The sequence below is a fragment of the Haliaeetus albicilla genome, chromosome 5, assembly GCF_947461875.1.
Source record: "Haliaeetus albicilla chromosome 5, bHalAlb1.1, whole genome shotgun sequence".
NCBI classification, from domain to species: domain Eukaryota; kingdom Metazoa; phylum Chordata; class Aves; order Accipitriformes; family Accipitridae; genus Haliaeetus; species Haliaeetus albicilla.
In genome coordinates this window covers 30,639,831-30,659,692 of record NC_091487.1, presented here as the reverse complement: position 1 = coordinate 30,659,692, position 19,862 = coordinate 30,639,831, and the positions used below count along the sequence as shown (strand labels likewise).

At 36.3% G+C, this 19,862-nt stretch overlaps 1 protein-coding gene across 3 annotated transcripts in view; it reads left to right on the top strand.

The window, feature by feature from the left end:
- The window catches only part of NUBPL (NUBP iron-sulfur cluster assembly factor, mitochondrial), a 95,789-nt gene that overhangs the window by 54,351 nt on the left and 21,576 nt on the right, over window positions 1-19,862 (top strand). For all 3 annotated transcript variants that reach the window (XM_069784020.1, XM_069784021.1, XM_069784019.1), the window contains exons 8-9: window positions 12,399-12,484; window positions 18,305-18,425. In XM_069784020.1, the coding sequence (XP_069640121.1) occupies window positions 12,399-12,484; window positions 18,305-18,425 (207 nt within the window). The remainder of the gene's footprint in view (window positions 1-12,398; window positions 12,485-18,304; window positions 18,426-19,862) is intronic.

The following is a 19,862-nucleotide window of genomic DNA, read 5'->3' as shown; positions in this document are numbered from 1 at the left end:
TAAGTCTGGTAGCTTTAGAAAAATCTTATTTTAAAATGCTAGTCAGAAATTCTTTTGTCTTTCTAACACACTAAGAAACTGTCCTGTCAGTCGTGTGGTGATGAAAAACACTATCAGTGATTTTTAACATGTTAGCACGATGATTGTCTTACTTTCTTTTAAGCTAAGTTTCAAACAGATTGAGAAGTCTAGTATAGCAGTGCTCTTGAAAAAGGCAGTCATGCCAAAAATTGGTAAGGTTAGTAGTAGAAAATATTTTCTTTGTCTGGATCTACTGCACAGTAAAGCTAATACAATAAAATAGTTGTCTTCATGATTGCTTTCTAGTTAGAAGCTGGCAACACTGTTAATGCACAACATTTATTCAGATAAACTATGCAGCGCTGTAATACACTAATGCATTTTTTTTTCTCCAGTGTTATGAATTTGACTTTTTGTAGGGTTTTTAAACTTCAACAAATCAGTCTTGAGATATGCAGGCTGCCCTCTGATCTCATTGGTTTCAGCAGGAGTTAGAAATACTGCTTTTGAAAGCAAGCTGAGCATCTCACAAGACCTGATAGACTGTTTATTACCTGTCTGACATACTTCAACAGAAGCAGTTGTGAATAGCCAACATAATCAATGTTAGGAACTCAGTGGTAAGAGACAAAGCAATCCTTACAGTTTCAGAAATAATTTAGTAATTGCTTTTCACCAGGAGGGTAGTGCAGTGCTGGAACACATTACCCAATGAGTCCATGGTATCTCCATCCTTGGCAGTTGTCCAGGTTGTACTAGACAAAGCCCTAGCTGGCCCTACCTAGTGTTGCTAGCAGATGACCTCCAGAGACCTTTTCCAACCAGAAATTCTGTGATTCTGAGTTATTAAGGAATCAGTGGGACTGCTTGCTCCACTTTTTGGTGATACCAGATAAATATGTTGATACGAACCCAAAATGGTAGCAACTTTTACTGCTCTCATTCCTTCCTGAGTGCAGACTGGCTCATGTGCACAGGGAGGCCCTGGTTACCTCCAACACTCCTTTCTCTGCACTTTGGTGGCAGTAATGCACTGAAGTGAAACAGCTAAATATTAAATTTGTAGAACCAATTCACTTTGCATGTAGAACTCTTACCAGGCTGCCTGACAAGTTTAATGAATAAAGAATTGTGTATCTGTAAAAGTTCATAGGCTAGGATAAAAGAGTTAGCTACAGGTGTAAGTAGAAAGACTGGTGGGCATTACAGACATGCCCATTTATAGAGGCACTAGAGCTATTGGATTTTGGGACATTCATCCTGGTTTCACAGCAAAACCATCACCACTGTTACAGCACAGTGAAGTCTACAGGAACAAAAGGAACCCTTTAACAACCAGGCAGCACCTTGTACTTTTTCTGTAACACAGTCATGTGTCAGCTGCAATCATACATGATAACCACAGTTACTCATATATCTACAAGCCAAAATTTTTGACAAATAGTTAGATTTAGTGTTAAGGCTGCATGGTGGTATCTCATGATCTTCCATGATGCCAAGTTCAGAAAAAATTAAATCTTTTGACATATAAAACTCAAATGTTAAGGCACATGCTAAGTCAGCCATAACACTATCACCCCCAAATTGTTAATAACCACAGGGGGTTCCCTCTGCTGTCTGTGTTTGTGTTGAGTGGTGGAAGGGAGCAAATCAATAGAGTTGTGATGAAGGATTTAATGAATTTTTCCCATAAGAAGTAGAGGAGGAGGCTTCTAGTGCCTTAGCTTCTCTGTGACCTGGAGCATATGATGAAAAGCAAACCATGATTCATAGCCATTTTCTTAAATGCACTGCTTAGTAGGTTGCATGTGTGAGTAGCAAAGCAGGAGGGCCTTTTACTCCTAGGGTTTTAAGCAATGAGGTGAAGCATGACAGTGGTATGGAAGTCTTTGGTAAAGTAGAATTTCACATTAAATCTTGCATGTAAGGGCGATAAAATTATGAAATTAAAGAGATGTGGCTTTATCTTAGTGGATTATGTTTTTTTTTAAAGTATGGTGGGTATTGATAATTGCTATCCACTACAGTGCACCTAAATGTCCTAATTTAACATAGAAAAGGTCATTAGACTCTTGGTCTTCAAGGGATTATTGTGCCCTTTTCCCACTGAATTCTACACTGTCTTCAGAAGAGTGAGTGGTTGTGGTATTGGTGCACTGGGTCCTCTGGGGCAGAGAGGTGATAGACAGAAGTACTTTAATCCTGTATTTCTTCTAAGTTTTGTTGAGGTCTGTTTGTGGAAGGTCACAAGAGCTTTCTAACTGGTACACTACATCAGTAAATGGAAACCTTAATTTAGATTTTTTTTTTCATAATACTTACATCTTCTTAGAATGTTACAAAGAAAAGGAAGTTTAAAAAAAAAGCTGGATTTTTTTGCTAAGGACAGCAATGTCCTCATTCTTGTGTAGTTATAACAAAGTTATAAGAATTAAGAGTAAATAATTTTTATTCAGTATTTTCATTAGTTTTCCATATGCTTGTCAGAAACCTGTCGTTCTCATACCTGTTGAATCAGGTTTTGAGGCAAGTCAAAGTAGACAAGATGATGATTTAAAAAAAGGAAAACAGGCTTAAAACAACAATAAGCAATGTAAATTTTCTTGATATGCCATAAAAAGGGATAAATTCTTGCCCATGTCTCTCCTTAAACTCTTTGCTATGGCTTTCTGGCTTTTTTTTTTTTAAATTTGCACAAGTATGGGCTTTTACAACTTCCTAACTGAAGACAGCATTTTGATTTGAATTCTGAAATGGCTTCACGTTGTTACCACAGTTGCTCAGTTCGGTTTATTTCTTCGTCAATCCTAACTCCATAAAATTAGGAGTGATAGCATCACTTGACATTTGTCCTTCTCATTAGCTGGTGGTGTTGAGCATGTTGAGGTCTACTCCTGTGGTTTAAAAAAATAAGTGTTTTGTGCTTTTGATGAGGACAAGCACAGCAGACAAGGAGTGATAAGATTTGTAATTCCCAGTGTTCTTACTGGCTCAGTGAATTTTAGTGATTCATAAAGAATTTTTTCTGTTGTGTATTGTGGGTATTTTTCATTCTCATTGGAAGGGCTTCTTTTTGTGTATTACATCTTGAACTGTACTTTTTTCTTTTACTCTTGTTACTTGGTTTCTGTCTCTTTGACAGTCTATAGCCTTGTTTAACATGCTTTCATTTTTTTCAACCTTGTTCCTTTTAAGGGTATGGAATATAGTGTTACAAATATCGATGATGATGCCTTTGGAGCAGTCTACAGAATTCTGCTGGCTTTGTGGGCTCCGTCTTCATTTGCAATTCATGTTTCTAAGCTGCGTGTTGTCTTTTATTTTTTTACAGAGAGTATTTGGTGTTGTGCCATTCTGTTCCCTCTCCAGTTTTCTTGTTCTTTCTTTATCCTTTGAGGATGTCTTGGACAGTCATGGTATTAGTGGCATAATTTCATTCTTCTTCCTCAGAGACAGCATATATATCTTGGTTAAGTACGTTTGGAAGTGCATTATCTAGTTTGCATAAAAGTTGTACTTTGATTTGCATGCATGCATATGTGAGATACAGTATTTGCCTTACGGTTTCTTCATTATTTATCTATGGCTTCCTAGGGATAGACAGCGTAGAAAAATTCTACTCTGTCTCTAGATAAATTTACAAGCCTGCATTCATATTTTTGCCAGCCATTTACAGATTTTTCTGTGAGTGTCAGAAAGAGCACAGGTAAAGGTGTTTTGTTTGGGACAGGTTTGCCCAGATGGGTCATGAAAAACTGTAGCATTGCAACATCTGACAATAAGAGAGGGACTGATCAGATGTGTGAAATGGTATTGGGTTTTAATTTTAGAAGACTTTTTTTTATTCTGCATCACAGGTACCATAATTTTCTTGAGTCAAAAAGGGATTAGAGCAATACCTAATGCGTAAAAGCAAAACAACAAAATATGTCTTATAATCCTGGTTGTCATTAAAGAGAGTATCAGCCTCACACAACTTCAGCTGGAGTGACAGTTTTGTGTGGGTACTTTTCCTTCCTTAAAAGATGAAAAAGGAAACTACTGTGACTCCTGTTTTTTATTTTATTATTCTTAGTCACCTTACAAGGAGATGCATCTTATTTAGCATATTATTCTTTAATCATCCGTAACTTTTCTCATGTTGGGAGTCATTCTTCAAAAACTAGTAGGTGAGAAATGATATGGTAGTTAGAAAATGTGATATATGTTTCTGCTCAACCACCACTTCTTTCTTCAGATTCAAGTCTGCTTTCCAAATAGAAATCCAGGGTCAGTCTGGAGGAAAAGGCTTTGTTTATGGTCTGTTGTCACTTAATTTGTATTTGGTTCTGTTTCTTCGACTTTGTTCTTCTGTTTCATCGTTTGCATGGGATACCCAGAAGTGGGTTCTTTATCATGTATTGATCATGCGTGCTTGGGAAAGTTCGAAGCGTCCTTACATGTTTTCCAGCTTTTAAAACGTAGAGGGTTTCAGATGACATTATGATGTTTGATATCAAGATATAGTGTAAATTAATGATATTATGAAGAATAAGGCTTGTGATTCCTTTGCATTACGTGGTTGCAAAACTGAGAAGTCTAAGTGTGTGTATTTTTTTGATTATTTAGGTAAAGGAGCCATAAATCAAATTTATAAATAATATTGGAGATGGAGGATTAGCCTCCCTAAAGGCTGGGGGAGAAGTTTATCATTCTCTCCCTTTAGAGTGTGAAGGCTGCGTGGGCAGCAGCAAGGGCATCTCTGTTAGAGAGGCAGTCCCAGAGTCCTGCACAAGTGTTTCTTCCTCATGGAGGCTGACCGTTAAATAAATTAGGCTGTCTACTGCCCTTTCTTTATTAATGTTAAAGTGAAGTCTGCATTAGTAAAGTGTGACAGTTTGACAGCTCTAGGGACTGGCACTCTGTCTCAATTGACAGAATGGACTCCAGGTTAATACTGGAATTGTTTCATTTGCTAAACTTTGTCATATTGCTCTTTTCTTTGGATATTGTGATGCCATGGCAGTGAAAACCATTAGAAATATGCACCTGTCTAGTGGGAAGCTGACTGAGACAACCCAATAATTTCACATCTTACTGAACAATCTTTTAATAATTACAGTAGTGAGCATTGGACTGAACTGTTTATACAGGACACCTAAAAGTAAAAGGCTTTGTGTTTTTATTTCAGTGCTCTTAATTTTTCCACCTTTCGGAAGTAATGTATTTTGGGGTTTTTTTGCACAAAGCATGTATTATTACAATCTTACAATAATAAGGTCTGAAAAGGCTGTTAATAAGAATCAGAAAAGACAATTAGTCAAGATAAGTGAAGTGAAAGCAATGTGAATGCTATTTTATGTTTTTCTCAAGTTCTATAAAAACAGAAGCATCGCCCTTGCTAGTCATACAGGGAGTGACTTTCGTCACCTTTTAGATTTAAGATCAACATAGTACAGAGTTCCTACCATCTTTTTATTGCCCTGTCCTATAAATGGTGTGATTTTTTCCTTATGATTGCATCTTTCAGCAATATGTAGCTTTTAATTAAATCCTGAATGCCTTTTGCATGTAAGGCTGAAATATTTACCAAAGGAATTTTTGTTACTTCAAATACAAATTTTCAAAGAATTTTAATTAATGGAGTTTCTTTTGATGGCAGCATTTTGATAGATAGGTTTAACTTAAAAAAAAAAAGCTTTTTTCTGTCTTTACTGATTAAGTGTTAATAGTCTTATTTCCATTGAAATATGTACATTGAAGAAAAAAGTGTAGAGGGATGCCACCAACTTGAAGACACTTGACATTTCTAAATTCTGAATGGAATGTGACATACCAAACTGGTGAACCAAACTATTTCATCATATTTATGTTGTGTCACACAGACCAGGGTGTAGCCTTGTACACAAGTGTTTTATAGCGATGTGTGGGACTTAGGAGAACTGGATCCTGCCTCAACATATAATAATGTACAATAACAGGAAGTTCCAGGTGATGAGTAGACTGCCTGTTCAGAAATGAGCATTAAAAACAGAGAAAGAGAATTTCAAATCAGATTTTTAAAAAGAAAATACTGTTGATGTTTTATAAAACTATTCACGAATTAGCGTGAAAAAGAATTGTGATTTGTGAGATAAAGGTGTCTTTTAAAATTAACCAAAATTGCAAGCTGAGTAGGTATGGTGCTGTTCTCTTGTCTTTTCTGAAGAGAAATGATCAAAAAAACCCCAATGCTGCAGTACAAGTTGCATATAGCATACAGTTTAAGATTAGAGGTGTATCTGTATTCTGTCATTGCTCTTTGTGTAAGTGTCTGTTTGCCCCTTGCTGAATATCTCTTACTTTGATGCAAATCACAGTTTCAAGGCATCTGATCTTCTTTCCTTTTAGTTTAACAGTAACACATAATGTTTTTCTCCATTTCTGAGCTTGCTTTCTTCTTGCATGGAGGAGGTACATCATTAGTTTCTACAGTAAATTTTTGAAGATATTTTATGAAAGCCATCTGGGTAATAGTAAATTTTACTTGGTCTATTTTTGAATGGCAAATATTTTTAATACCAGATTTTTTTGTGGATTTACTCTTTCTTTCATCCTGTATTTTGATATTTTAAATAACTGTAGGAAAGGAAAGGCACATAGGTTTAGGATAGATTGAAAAACAAAAAACCCTTAGTCACACCGGTGGGGATTTTAAAATAGTTCTTTGTATTCATCCAAATATAATTTGTATGCTGAAATAGTTTGCTCTGTTGTCAGAGAAAATGTAGTTGACAAATGCAAATTATCATCAGGGTTATCTTAGCTTTGGACACTCCTGGTACTTCATTATGAAGTCTCAGACTCAGTGGAGTCTGTAAACTTAATTTAGAGACCAAAATACAGTATGAGTTTACACATTAATGCCTTGCACTCTTTCAATATAAGTTTAAATTTAAGTCTTGGCTCATGGAGATAGATTTAACACGCATTGCCTGTCCAGGCTGAAGTGATAGCATATTTGGTGCAATTTCTTTAAATTTTATCATTCCTGAAAAATAGTTTCCAGGTATTGAGGGGGAAAAAAGCTGTTAAGTATAGAGGCTTTGAAAACTGAGGTTCTCTGAGGTCTGGCAACAGCAGCTAAGTGTATGTTAAGTACTAGATTAGCTGCAATTGCCTCGGTTTTTTTAGACCAATTATTCTGAACAGGAAGAATAAACGAGCATAGTGTTCAGCTGACAGTTGCACAAGGTGAGAGAAATCCATGTGAATAGTGGTATTGCATTCTCTCCTCTAGCTATTTCTTATGAAAAAAATAAATGTTTAAATCTGCCCCTTACCACCCCCACCTCTGGGGGAAAAAAGTAAAACACAGAATGCCTTTGGAGGTGATGGAAGTAGTCTCAGTGTTGTCTTTTTTCTGTGGTAGAATCAATCTTTTACCCAGTTCTCCTCTTTGGATTAGGACCTCTCATTGAAAAAAATCATATTCATTTGTCAAAAGAGACTATTTGGACTTGGCTCTTGCATAGTACAATGGTCATTATAATCTGGACATGATTGGCAAATGCTGTTGAAAGCAGGAGGTGGAATGGAGCAGAGCAGAAAAATGCTAATTCAGATAGCTAAGGAAAGGTGGAAAGTGGCAGAGTGTCTGTGAGGGAGTAGCTTTTTATTTTATGCCTATACTTTGCAAATAATGCTTATTCACAGATGTTATTACAAATGTTTTCAGTGTTTTCACTTTGCTAAATAAATATTGCGTTGTTAATTGCTTTAGTGTGACACATAATCACTTTTGCCATGACCAAACCCAAACATTTTAACACAGCAAGTGTTGGTTTCCACATCTTTCTCCATATGCTCTGGTGTGAAATGGATGTTACAATACTTACTGATCAGTTAGATAAGGGCAGTTTAACTTCAGGGTGACAGCTTTATCCAGCTTGTGATATTCCTCTGCTCAATGGTTTCATCACTGACAGTTCCTCCTGCCAGGAGGGAGACACTTGGTCTAAGATTTATGTCCTCTTTTCATGTGAGCAAGGTGGTAGTGTCCCAATCTCTAATTACCCACTAGTTCCTGGGCAGAAGAGGACATGTGGCTGTTGGAAACATACACTCTCTGAGCAGTTGTTCAAAGACTCCTCCAAGAAGGTAGCAAGCAGGCTGGAGGTGCGATGCAGCCAGGATCCATCCTTTGGGACAGTTCTGAGCTATATTATGAGTCTCAAGTAAGGATCCCTTAAGGGAAAATCACACTGGTGATTCTTTTAAGTTGCTAGCTGTGATGAGATGTCACACATAAAAGTTAAAGGACATTCTTTACAAGGTTTATCCAAGGAGATGGACAATTTTTTAATGTTAATGTATCTATGATCATCACCAGCTGAAATTTCAGCAAAGATAGAAGTCTTTGTTCTTGCAAGATCTTGTTCTGCATCTTCAAGTGCAAACTCTATCTGTAATTGCAGGCACATTTTACCTGTGAAGTAACAGGAAATTTAACAGAAGGTGAGAGGAACTCTGAAGACATCCACAGTAGAGAAGATTCAGATTCACCAGGCTATTTATAACTTGAAAGTCTCGCCTAGAAGTTTGAAATTGATGCAGTGGAAAAAGTAGCAAAAGTTACAAAAGGTGCATCGGTGGTGTGGTTGGATCAGGCCATCCACAGCTGCACTGAAGTCTGAATGTGGTTCCTTGCAAGAGCGTTCAGTGCCTGTCAGTCAGCAGATGCAATTATTAGAAAAATGCAGTGTATCTTTCTGTGTCTTTATCCTCCAGAACTCTTATTTATCAGTCTTTCTGGTCAGTTACACTTCACTGGTTTTGGGGTGGCATTATTTGCTAAGTTAATAAGAATCAGGGTGATGTAAGACACAGTCTAATACTTGCATGTGGAGGGGTCCTTAATCATCTGTTTGGATGAGATGCACGTAGCCTGGTTCTGAAGTCTGTCTTTGAAGACACTAGAGGGAAGAAAAGAATATGTTAGAGGGAACCTTTCCATCCTTCTAAACTGCTGCTTATCAGCTTCTTTTTAGACCCGCCTGTTTTTTGCTTGGGTACAAATTGACTATAGCTAAGGCTTGGAGAGATTCCACCTTATGCCTTGTAATCCAGAGTATCTGATGCAAACCTTAATGATGCAGTGAATGTAGGTGATATTTTCTATACGCAGAAATTATAGGCTGTTTCAGCTCTTAAAATTTCCTGAACAGCAGTCCACCAGAAGGGTGAGTACCAAAGTGCTGTGTAGGCACACCTTTCTTTTACTGAGGGTTAAGGACCTGGGCTTAAGCCAAACATCAGTTTTGTCTCTCTATATTATGTATGCTAAGGATTAAAAATACAGTTAGCATAGTTTTTACTACTGCAATGTGCATCGTCTTTTTGTCAACTGAAATACGGTGAAGTTACAAAAATAAATGGAATGCATGAATAAGTAGATATGTCAGTTAAACCTAAATGTGCTCAACTTAGATATCCTTAGTATGCTCAAGGCACAGAAATTATTCTTCTGCACACAACTGCAAACATAGAGTTTGTAGTATGTTTTAATGTGCTATGTGATAGCATTACAGTTTCTGCAACTTCTCTGTTCAATTTGTCAGCCTTAGTTTGCCTCATTCAGACAGAGGCTTGTGTAAACATTGCACGTATTGCACTTCAAGAGACGTGCTGTGTGCATGAATTCAGTCATATTTCATTACTTTCTTGATCAAAATAACTCTTTACTGTTTGATATTCCTGTTAACCATGTAAAGCCAAGATAGCAAAGAAAGTGTGGGATGTGTTCTTTCTTGCTCGTCATATGAATCACTTTCTGAAATAAACATATGCAAACTTATTTGGGGAGGGGAGCACCGTGAAAAGTCTCATTTGCCATGTTCAGTTGCTAGTGAAGGAAATAATGCTGCTAATAATTTGAATTCTTGAACTTCAGGTTGGCTTTGCTGGACTAGCAGTTGTACCAAAGAAAGAGAAAAGATACTTATTTTAAAGGGCGTTGGTGCAAGTCAGTACAAGCTGCTGTGAATAAATTTTGTCTGTAACCCAGCTCAGAGTGAAAAGGAAAGTAGGAGACACATATCTGTTACACCCTCAGCAGCAGCTTTCTGAGCATGTTGGCTTTTATTCTGTGGAAGAAGCCATGCAAGTTGTCCAACGAGCCTAATTTTAACTCATGTATTTCAGAAGACGGGGTTTTTTGTACAGGGAGTTGGTGTTTGGCAGCCTAAACTCTGCAATGTGCCATTGGGTCTTTTTCCCTTTGGATGAGAATTTGTTAGTAAAAAATATCTCTTGGATAAGTTGCTTGTGGTTCTAGTGGCTGTTTTCATTGTGCATGGTCTCTGTCCTTCACACCATGCCAATTATTGGATTCTTAAAAAAAATTAATAATGGACCAGCAAATGTAAACTTCAGTTTTGTTGACTGCATATTAGCTTCTACCTGAAGTTCCAGGGAATGCTGACCCAGCAGCTTCATAGAAGAGTGTGAACAAAAGTGTGAAACAACTAACATGAGTGTATACACGTAAGACACAAATGTCCATTTTTGTCTGAAAAGAAAGCAGTAATAAGCATTTTGTCCAAGTATTGAAAGATCTTTGTTTTACAAAAATGCAGAAAACTCGAGGACATTGAGTCTAAATTACTTACTTCTGGACTGTGCTTTTAGGGAAGGGTGCATTCATTTTGTGGAATTAGCCCTGCATTTCAATGTCAGATGTAGAGCATAACCCTACACTTAGTGAAACGAGGAGCTAAGGTGACTTGGATGAAACTGAAAGGCTTCCACTTTATTCTTTTTGATGCCATTGGAAACAAGTTGGATTGGGTAAAACAGCAAATCACTTGGATGCCAGAGTTTTAGCAAACAATAGGGAAATTGCGTTTGCTTAGTAAGTTACATATGCCGTTCAGTTTTTTGGACTTGTGTCTAATATTATGTAAGGCAGAGATTGGAAGCTTTTCAGGAGCGAGGTGCCAGATTGTATTTTTCTTTCACAAATTAGAGGTTAAGAACTCTGGTTGAAAACATTCAAACGTGCTGTCAGGCGGTGTTTGGAAACGTCTGGCTGTCAGGCAGGCACGATGCCACCCGGCAGCCAGTGGACGGCGTGGGGCTGGTGTGAGGGGCAGGGCTGCCTGTCCCAGTGCTGCCGGAGCCGGGAGCGCTCTCGGGATGGCCGGTGCTCCGGCCAGTGCCAGCGATGCCAGTGTTGTGTGCCTCTGGAAATCTACCTGCCTCCTCCTTTGCCGTGTACATCAAGGGTTGGGAGCTGCAGGCCCGGTAGGAAACTCTGTCCCGTCTGTCTAAAATTGTCTGCTGTAGTTGCTATTAGTGTGAAGTTTGGCATAACTTTCTTGTGCGAGGTTGGCTTGACTTGGCTCTGCAGAGACGTTTTATAACAGATGCTTTGGAGACTGAATGGTCACGGTGAAACCAGAGCTAATCAATTGACCGATAATGTCCTCTTTTACATTGCATTTTTCTAAAAGAGGGCCAAGCATGAGCAGATTCTTGATGCAAATTTTGAAGAAATAATATTTGAAACCCCTGAGCATATGCAAAAAGATGCTCTTTGTGAAGCAATGGGGAATATTATAATGTCTATTTTTTGCAGGCTATATTAATCAAGAAGTAATATAGGATAGTGTGGGATAGTAAGCTGTAGGCTTACTTTAGAATCTAACCTTTGACAAAGAGCTCTACCTGTTTTATATGCTTAATAACTCCTGGGAGTACTAATTATCAGGTAGCCTGGAGCCGTGTCTGAACAGTAAGCAATAGTATTTTTCAAACCTAGTGCAAGTGTGCATGAGTTGGCCTCTTATTTTGTGGTATCGTTCATACAATTGCGCTGGTGTTGCGTCTAGTGTAACATGTTTCAAGACTGTGCCTGTCAACGCTTTTATCAGCAAGTGTAGCAGGTTCAGAAAGCAACAGTCTGATTACAGGCAGCTGCCTCTTGATTTTAGAACAAGGCTTATTGTTAAATCAAAAGCTTTCAAATGTAATTATGGCATGGGACAGTTACTGTGTAGATATTCCCAGAGTACCACCTCTGCAACCTGTCAGCATGTGGACCATGTTGTCTTCTAGCCATGGTCATATGACAGCTAGATCAATTTTCTCATTTAGAAAATATAAATTGTTTCTACGTGGAAAAACATGATGAAAATACCTAAATTATTTCTGTCACTCCATGTCATATCTCAGTGATTTTGGTCATGCGACAATAAAAAAACTAGCATCATTTTCCTCCTTAAATCCAAAAAAAAAAAAAAAAGGCATATAAATGTGTAACTACTTTGAATTTAGTAGCATGTATTAAATAGTCAAAATATTTAACAGTAGAATCAATAATACAGATTTTAATGGTATTTCATGTTTTCTTTTCCCAGGAGCTGTGATCATCTCCACTCCGCAAGATGTGGCGTTACTGGATGCACGCAAAGGAGCTGAAATGTTTAGAAAAGTTCATGTACCTGTAAGCCTCTACATCAATAATACCAGTAGATTGTTCTTCCAAAATGCAAAAAAAATTCCATATACTGCAACAATAGGTGAACAAAGCATTCAGGAATCATTTCAATTTCATAAATTCTTGTTCAAAAAAAAGGATTATAATCCGTCTTATATCTGTATCAGGAGCTTGCTTTAGCAGAAAGGAAAGAATTTTCTCAGGCCGAGGTCAAAATGGTACTTAATTTCTTTTAAATCAGTTGGCTTAATCACCTGGAATGGATCAGACTGCTAAACCGAGTATCTTATGAAGTAATGTGTGCTTTCCAATTATACTGTCTTATTAAATACTCATTATGTGTCCTCTTCAGCACTATCTGTGCTGGAGCTTAAAATCTAAAATTTCTTGAAATGTGGAAAAATCATATATTGGTCCATTTTAAGAAGGAAATGTAAGTTTTTGGGGAGATAAGTGCATACCTAATTGTCACTTTGCCATTTGAAGGGCTCTGTGACTGTCACGACAAGTAGAAGGCTGTCTATATCACTTTGTTTTTCATGAGGTTTGTAGCTTATATGGTAGCTCGCTTGTTTGGGAAATGCAAAATTTAAAAATACCAACAATATTCGTATGGATTGGGAGAAAATATTAAACAGGGTGACATCTTTGACTCGATATTTTCTGTGTGCTACAAGTTGCTAAGTAACTGAATGTTATACTCCAGAGTGTTCATGAAGAGATTCATTTTTCATTTGAAATGTGCAGTTGATGAGAAAATATAAACTGAAATGCTTCCTTATCTTAATCAGTAAAGGAAAAAAGCCATTTAGTATACTTTAAAAACGATGTTTTCTTGCTTACCTGTGTGAAGGTTACTTCAACTCTTAATTAAGAAAGGAAATTTCTTTCATAGCTAGTGCTTTGTTTATTCAAAAAATGCAACAGAAACCTTGAAGTGACTGCTTTCCCCTTTTGTTTTAATTTACAGAATAGCTTAACAAAAGAAATACATTGATAAATTCCTTATTGTTAACTATTCCTTAAGCATATTTGCACTAAAATGAAAGTATAGTAGCATTTATCATTTGCTACTAGAAGAAAAACAAATATATGTAACAGAAGAATAACACACGGAATGTTATGTTTTGATTTTATGTATGGGTTTGCTAAAATTATGCAAAATTATTTTCTTCAAATGAAATTGTGTTCAAGTTAGTACTTTGCTGAATTTTCCTTTTGATTTAATGAGAAATTACCAAGATTTCTTTCTAAGTCTGTTTTGTTCAATGTTCTCTGAAGAGAATGGCCTCTAAGAAAATCATGCATTCTAGGATAGGCTTGACTGCTATTAATTTGACTAGTGGTAGATAAGATATTAAATACGATCTATTTTGATTTGTTGGAATTTTCAGATCTTTCTAAATCAAATGAAAAGTCACAGTGAAGCTGTTGCACCAGATGCTGAGTTTGAATGTGCTTGCACCAGTCATCAGGTCTTACCTTTTTCATGGCGCTGCTTCATTTTATTCTAACCTTGTATATACATCAGTACAGACGTGTCATTTACTTCAGCATTAAAGCAGCTCCTCCTGCCTATGTATTACATTTCTAAGTGTGAACTAAATCTGAGGATCTAAAGAAAGTTTAGTTACGTAATTTTTGATGGACAACTTCAAACCTGAGGTTTACATCAAAGAGGTGGAATCTGTGGGACTGTGCTAAAATTGCATATCCTGATTATATAATTGACTGGTCTTTAAAAATCTAATGTTTAAAATCTTTAATCTAATCTTTAAAAAAGCGCTTGCAAAGAGTCTACTTTTCAAAGAAGCAGAGAGTCTGTAGTTTGCTCAGCCTTAAGTCTTTGAGTATGCTTGCTTATATTTAATGAACTGGAGTCTCTCCCTTGTACATACAGGCATAGATACACCACCTTCCCCTTACCCCCACAGTCATTAGTTACCAAAGACTCAACTGACACATGTAGTATTACCACAGCAAAGTCGCAATGTCGTTAACATTGTTTGTCCTTTACTGCATTGAAATTAGAGTGGAATGGCTGAAAGAACTGATGAAAAGCTGGCAATAAGAGTCAGCGTTAGAACCGGGATTACAATGCAAAAGTCTTATTTCCAGTCTTAGGACACAGTCTTTAGAAGAGGAGTGCCATCTCTTGTGCAGTGGAGCACACCTGGTAAGGAAGGAGTTTGCAAAGTGATGCTGAGTCCTGTCACAAGTTTCAAGATTCTTGCCCATTATGTGAGTTTGGCCATCGTTTTCATGCATCCCAGAGGCTTGCTCTGGGCAGGTGACAAAAAAAAGGTGAATAACTTTTAGTGTTTAGGAAAAAATTGCCTATTTTCAACTGCTGAAATTGAGTTCAGTTCAGTATGGTTTATATTTGCAATCACATCCTTGAAAGAAAAGGAGAGGGTTTAAGTTAAATCTGTAACTTTCCTGATAGTTTCATTAAATTGGAAGGTTATGTTGTGGATTTCACAGTTTTCAAAAAAACTGCTTATGTAAACTCAGCTGTGTATTTCCTTCTAAGATTTTTATTGTCTAAATTGTTTATTTGGCTATGTACTTACTGGTATTTCTGTAGCGTCCAGAGTACCCAGCCAAGATTATGGCTTCATATTGGGAGTGGATGTTAGAGCCAAAAATTGCTCGTTATAAGATGAAAGGTAGGAAGACAGAAATACTAGTGTGCATGTTTTCTTGAAGCACTAAAATGTCAAGTGACTGGCTGATGGTTACACAGGAGGTTGATGGCAGACTGCAGAGCTGTAACCCTGATCACTTCAGTCCCCATCAGACTGGAGTTGGACCTCAGCACCATCCATCCTGTAGTACAGTGAACAACTTCAGTGGGTTTCTCAGGAATTGTCTCCTTGTGTAAAGACAGAGGGTTTTAATTTTCTCACTGTATTTTATTTAACTTAGAAGGTAGTATATTTGGATTTTGGCATGATTTGTTATGGAACCAAAAGGTTAATTGAGCATAAGAAATATGTATGCATTCAGAAACAGTCTGTATGGAGATAATTCATAATGAACAGTTTCTTCATTTCCTGTTATTTCTTGATAGATGTCTGTTCACCGTTTAAAATAATGATTTGACTAAATGGAATTCAGTTCCGTGCATTATAACTATCCTCTCCTCCACTACCATAGGTTAGCTCCTGTATTGTGGTGCATCTCATCATGCTCATTTTCATGTCATTACTGAGCCAAGCTTGCCGAGAAATGTACAGGGAAAGGAGCTCACTAAGGACTAGAATAGGATTCATGCATACTTACGGGATAGTTTGTGTAGACAGTAACAGCTGCTTTGAAGCTATTCCAGATCTATTATTTGAGCAGGGAAATGAGAGTTATTACTGACTTCATTAGGAAGACCTATTACTTTGTCTGTAGATTTAAAAGCTCTGAGGATCCTAGTGAACTCTCTTCCTTCTGTAATTCTATCTGCTGAAGTATGCATGTTAAAAATACACTTCAGCACTAAAGTTGTGTATGTTTGCACAGATTCTATATTAAACTGGGTGTTTATAATCGGCAACTTAATATTCCAAAAAATCTCTTCATATTCCCAAATAATAATTTATATATTAATAAATATGCAGTACTCATTGGCTGACAGATAGGAACAACACTGAAAAAATAAAAATGATTGTGTAATGCTGAAATGTCATCTGCTTTTACTAAGATTTGCTGAAATGAAAACAAAAAAGGACAGTGAATAAGTCCTGTAAAACTGCTGTAGCATTGAGGATACAGCTGTATCTCAGCATTTGCATTAACTGTGGCAGAAAGACTTCTTAGTTATTAGGTTATCAAAGAATTAAGAAAACTGCTGTAATAGTCCTTAACTATTCACAAAACAATAGTAGACTACTTTTTCTTTGATTATGAATTTGCTGAATCATAAATGTTGTATGACTACTTTGAGGAGAACAGAAAGTTCAAACCACAAGATACCTGAAGGTGAATTAATTCATTTAAAGTATAAATGTCAAGTTCTCTTTTTTGTCCCTGTGCTGCAGAAAATGGCTTCCCTGTATCCTAGTTAAAATACTGTTTTTCTTTTGTCAAATAATACTCCTTCCAGTGTTCTCCAGTTTACCAACACAGTGAAAATTCCATGACTTTAATTTAGAGAAGAGCAGGATGAATGCCTGCTCAGAGGTCATCAGTAGAAGACTGGCTGTAGAGAGCCCTTTTTACCATCCCTGCACCTTGTACCCTTTGACACATAGTATTTCATGTCTGTCTCAGTTTAAGAACTGGATGAGAAAATTACCTGTAGTAATGTGCCAGTAAACAGAAACTTGTTCCTCTTGCTCCTCTGGCAGTCCCCGGGACAGAGTAGAAAATGGGAAAAATTTGTGGTGCTAAATTGAAAGTAGGTGATCTTTTTTGTTTGGTTGGTTTTGGTTTTGGTTTTTGTTGTTGTTATTACCGTTTCTTAAAATGTTCCTTGCTTTAAACCCTCTGAAAGTTTTACATAAGTAAAGGAAGACTACTTAGAAAATAGCATGAAACATATTACGGTGGTATAGAAAAAGCAGGTGATCGTCTTTTGATCTTTTTTAGCTTATATCTAAGGAAATTTTTATTAAGATATTGTAAATAACATGCTTTTTTATTTTCAATTTTGGTGCAAAAGTTGTACATTGATTTTTAATTAAAAAACTTAATATTTCTTGTTTGCATTGAACACTGGTATATCCTTTCAGATATACTTTGTTAGCATAGTGGATATGTTGCTCCTCTAATAACTAGGCCAGCTTGTTCAAGCACAAAACTAGAATGCCTGGGGAAATTTAAAAGTACAAAATGCTACAAAGTAAATAACAGCTTTTTGTACTTGAAATTATATATTCATATTTTTAAAACTTAGCTCTGGTGCATGTGACATATCTAGATAACATGTAAATCTTAAAGTGAAATATTGTAACATGGAACCTCTTAAAGCAGGTCTTCTGTTGATTAGCAGATGGGATAGAAGCTTTCACCCTGTAGTGTTTGAATGCTGTTTTCATCAGTTTTGAGAAATTCTGCTCTGCCTCAGTGAATAGTTTTGTTTACTAAGTGGATAAAATGAGATCAATGCTATCATTAGCATTATTATACATTGTGAAAGAAGATTTTTGTGTGCATGATTTGGCAAATTTTCATTTGACTTATTTTGAAAGGATGATGTTGAACACCTGGCATCAACGGAAAGGTACCTGATATGTGTGTATTAGATTTTTATGCTGTGGTTTTTGCCACTTAGTTTCACATAATTATTTCCTTTGTTTGATCTTTAAAATGTGCTTCTGCTCTTCAGAAGAATAGCAAATCTGGTTCTTTTTGAAAACATTTCCCTACAGGATAACTTACAAAAAAATATCTTAAAAGCATGTCTGATTATGTCATTTCTTGTAATGGTATGTTTTTATTTTGTGTTTCCTGAAATGCAAATTACAAAGCTATAAAACACAACATGAAAATTCTTCCAGTATTCATAGTTTGAAAATGAACTACTGGCACGGAGAGTTCTTGGAAAGGTAGGCCTGTACAAGAGATGCTTTTTGTAACAAATAAGTTTTTTAATCTTTGAGAGCTATAAATGTGAAAAACTTGAAATAATGCACAAATGATAGTGCAACTGAGAGGACAAATAAGAGTTGATAATGATGTTAATGAGTCTGATATTACTGCTACTTCCCATTATAAATGAGTACTCTTTGTCAATTCTTTGCTGATAATCTCTTCTTTATTGTCAGAGATGAATAACAGAAATACCGACACTTGAATCCCAGGTTTGAACATTCCTTTCTTTTACTTTAACAGGTTTTAGGACTGGTTCAAAATATGAGTGTTTTCCAGTGTCCCAAATGTAAGCATGAGACACACATTTTCGGAGCTGATGGTGTAAGAGATCTAGCAAAAACCCTTGGATTGGATATTTTAGGTAAGAATGTAGAAATAGTTTTATTTTTGAAGAAAAATTTAATGGCGTGCATGAAGGAAGCATTGACTGAAGTATGAAACTGCATAATCCTAGATTACTCTATATTCAGACAGTGTTCGTGTATAATAGAAATAATAACTTAAGCAGTTGAATGTCACAATTTTTTTATACTCTGTTCCTTTTCAGGATCATTCTTGTAAACGGGATGTGGACTGGATATGAAAATTCTTGAACTGCATCTTAAATGTCTTTGAATTTATAAACAATCCAGAACATAAATTGTTTTGATATTGATGTGCTAATATTACCTGAAATTCATTATCTTATTGATCATACAACAATTTTTACAAATAACCAAGAATTCTATTTGGTCTTATAAAGCAAACCTGAACTCTGTCCATTAATGTCAATAGAAGTTTTCTCATTTATTTCATTTAAATGAAATGAGTTGTTACATACTAAAATAAAGACAGTAATTTCAAATGCAGTCCCTTAAAGCAGTTGTTTTTATGCCCATATGAAGATTCGTCAATTCTTGTATGGAAGCAAGCAGACTGTAATAATTGTATGTAAGTGTTGAGATTAAAAGAATAGGCTGAATTGCAAAATGTTGTTTCAAAAGAAAATTTATCTTTATTGAAAACAAAAATTAGCCATGATTAAACGATTTGGCATGCCTATAAGCTAAAATATACATTGATCTTTAAAATATACATTGCTATTTTAAAAAGGCATACTTCAACCTGTGCTGTCAGTAAAAAAAAATTACAGAATATAACACAGCGTAATTAAGTCGGTAAATGGGATAATTGCATGTGCTAATGATGTGTTTCCATGTATTACTATAATTATCTCAATGATTTTCCATAGCTAATTCATTAAAAAGAACCAGGAAGCTCACTTAGAAAGATCAACACAGAAACATCAAGGTCTGACATAAACTTAAGATAGGAAGGCAACACATAATTAAAGGCATGCTTTTGGGCTATCTTTTAGTTTTCTGAATATATAATGAGTTGTGATCAGAGCTCAAGGGGACTTCTACAGCCTTGGGTTATGTGGATGGATGCAAATCTTCTGCAAGCAGTTGAATCAAACATGCATTTAGATACACAGGCACAAATGATGTGCCATGCTATTGGTCCCATAGATGGTTTTTGTTATTCCCTAAGAGGGCAGAACTGATTGTGATTGTACTTAATTAGGAGTAATGTGAGAGATCTACAGGTTTAGCAGAGTATGGATGAGATGTGTGAAGAAAAACAGAGTGAAGTTTACCTTCAAACTGTCAGTGAAAGACCAGGCTAAGATTAAGAACAGTGCCCAAGGGTTAAATTTAGAATCACAGCACTTGATCTGATTAGTATGCTCCTCCTTCCAGGGATGACCATTATATAATAATACCATATGGTATTATAAGAATTACTGCTTACAGAT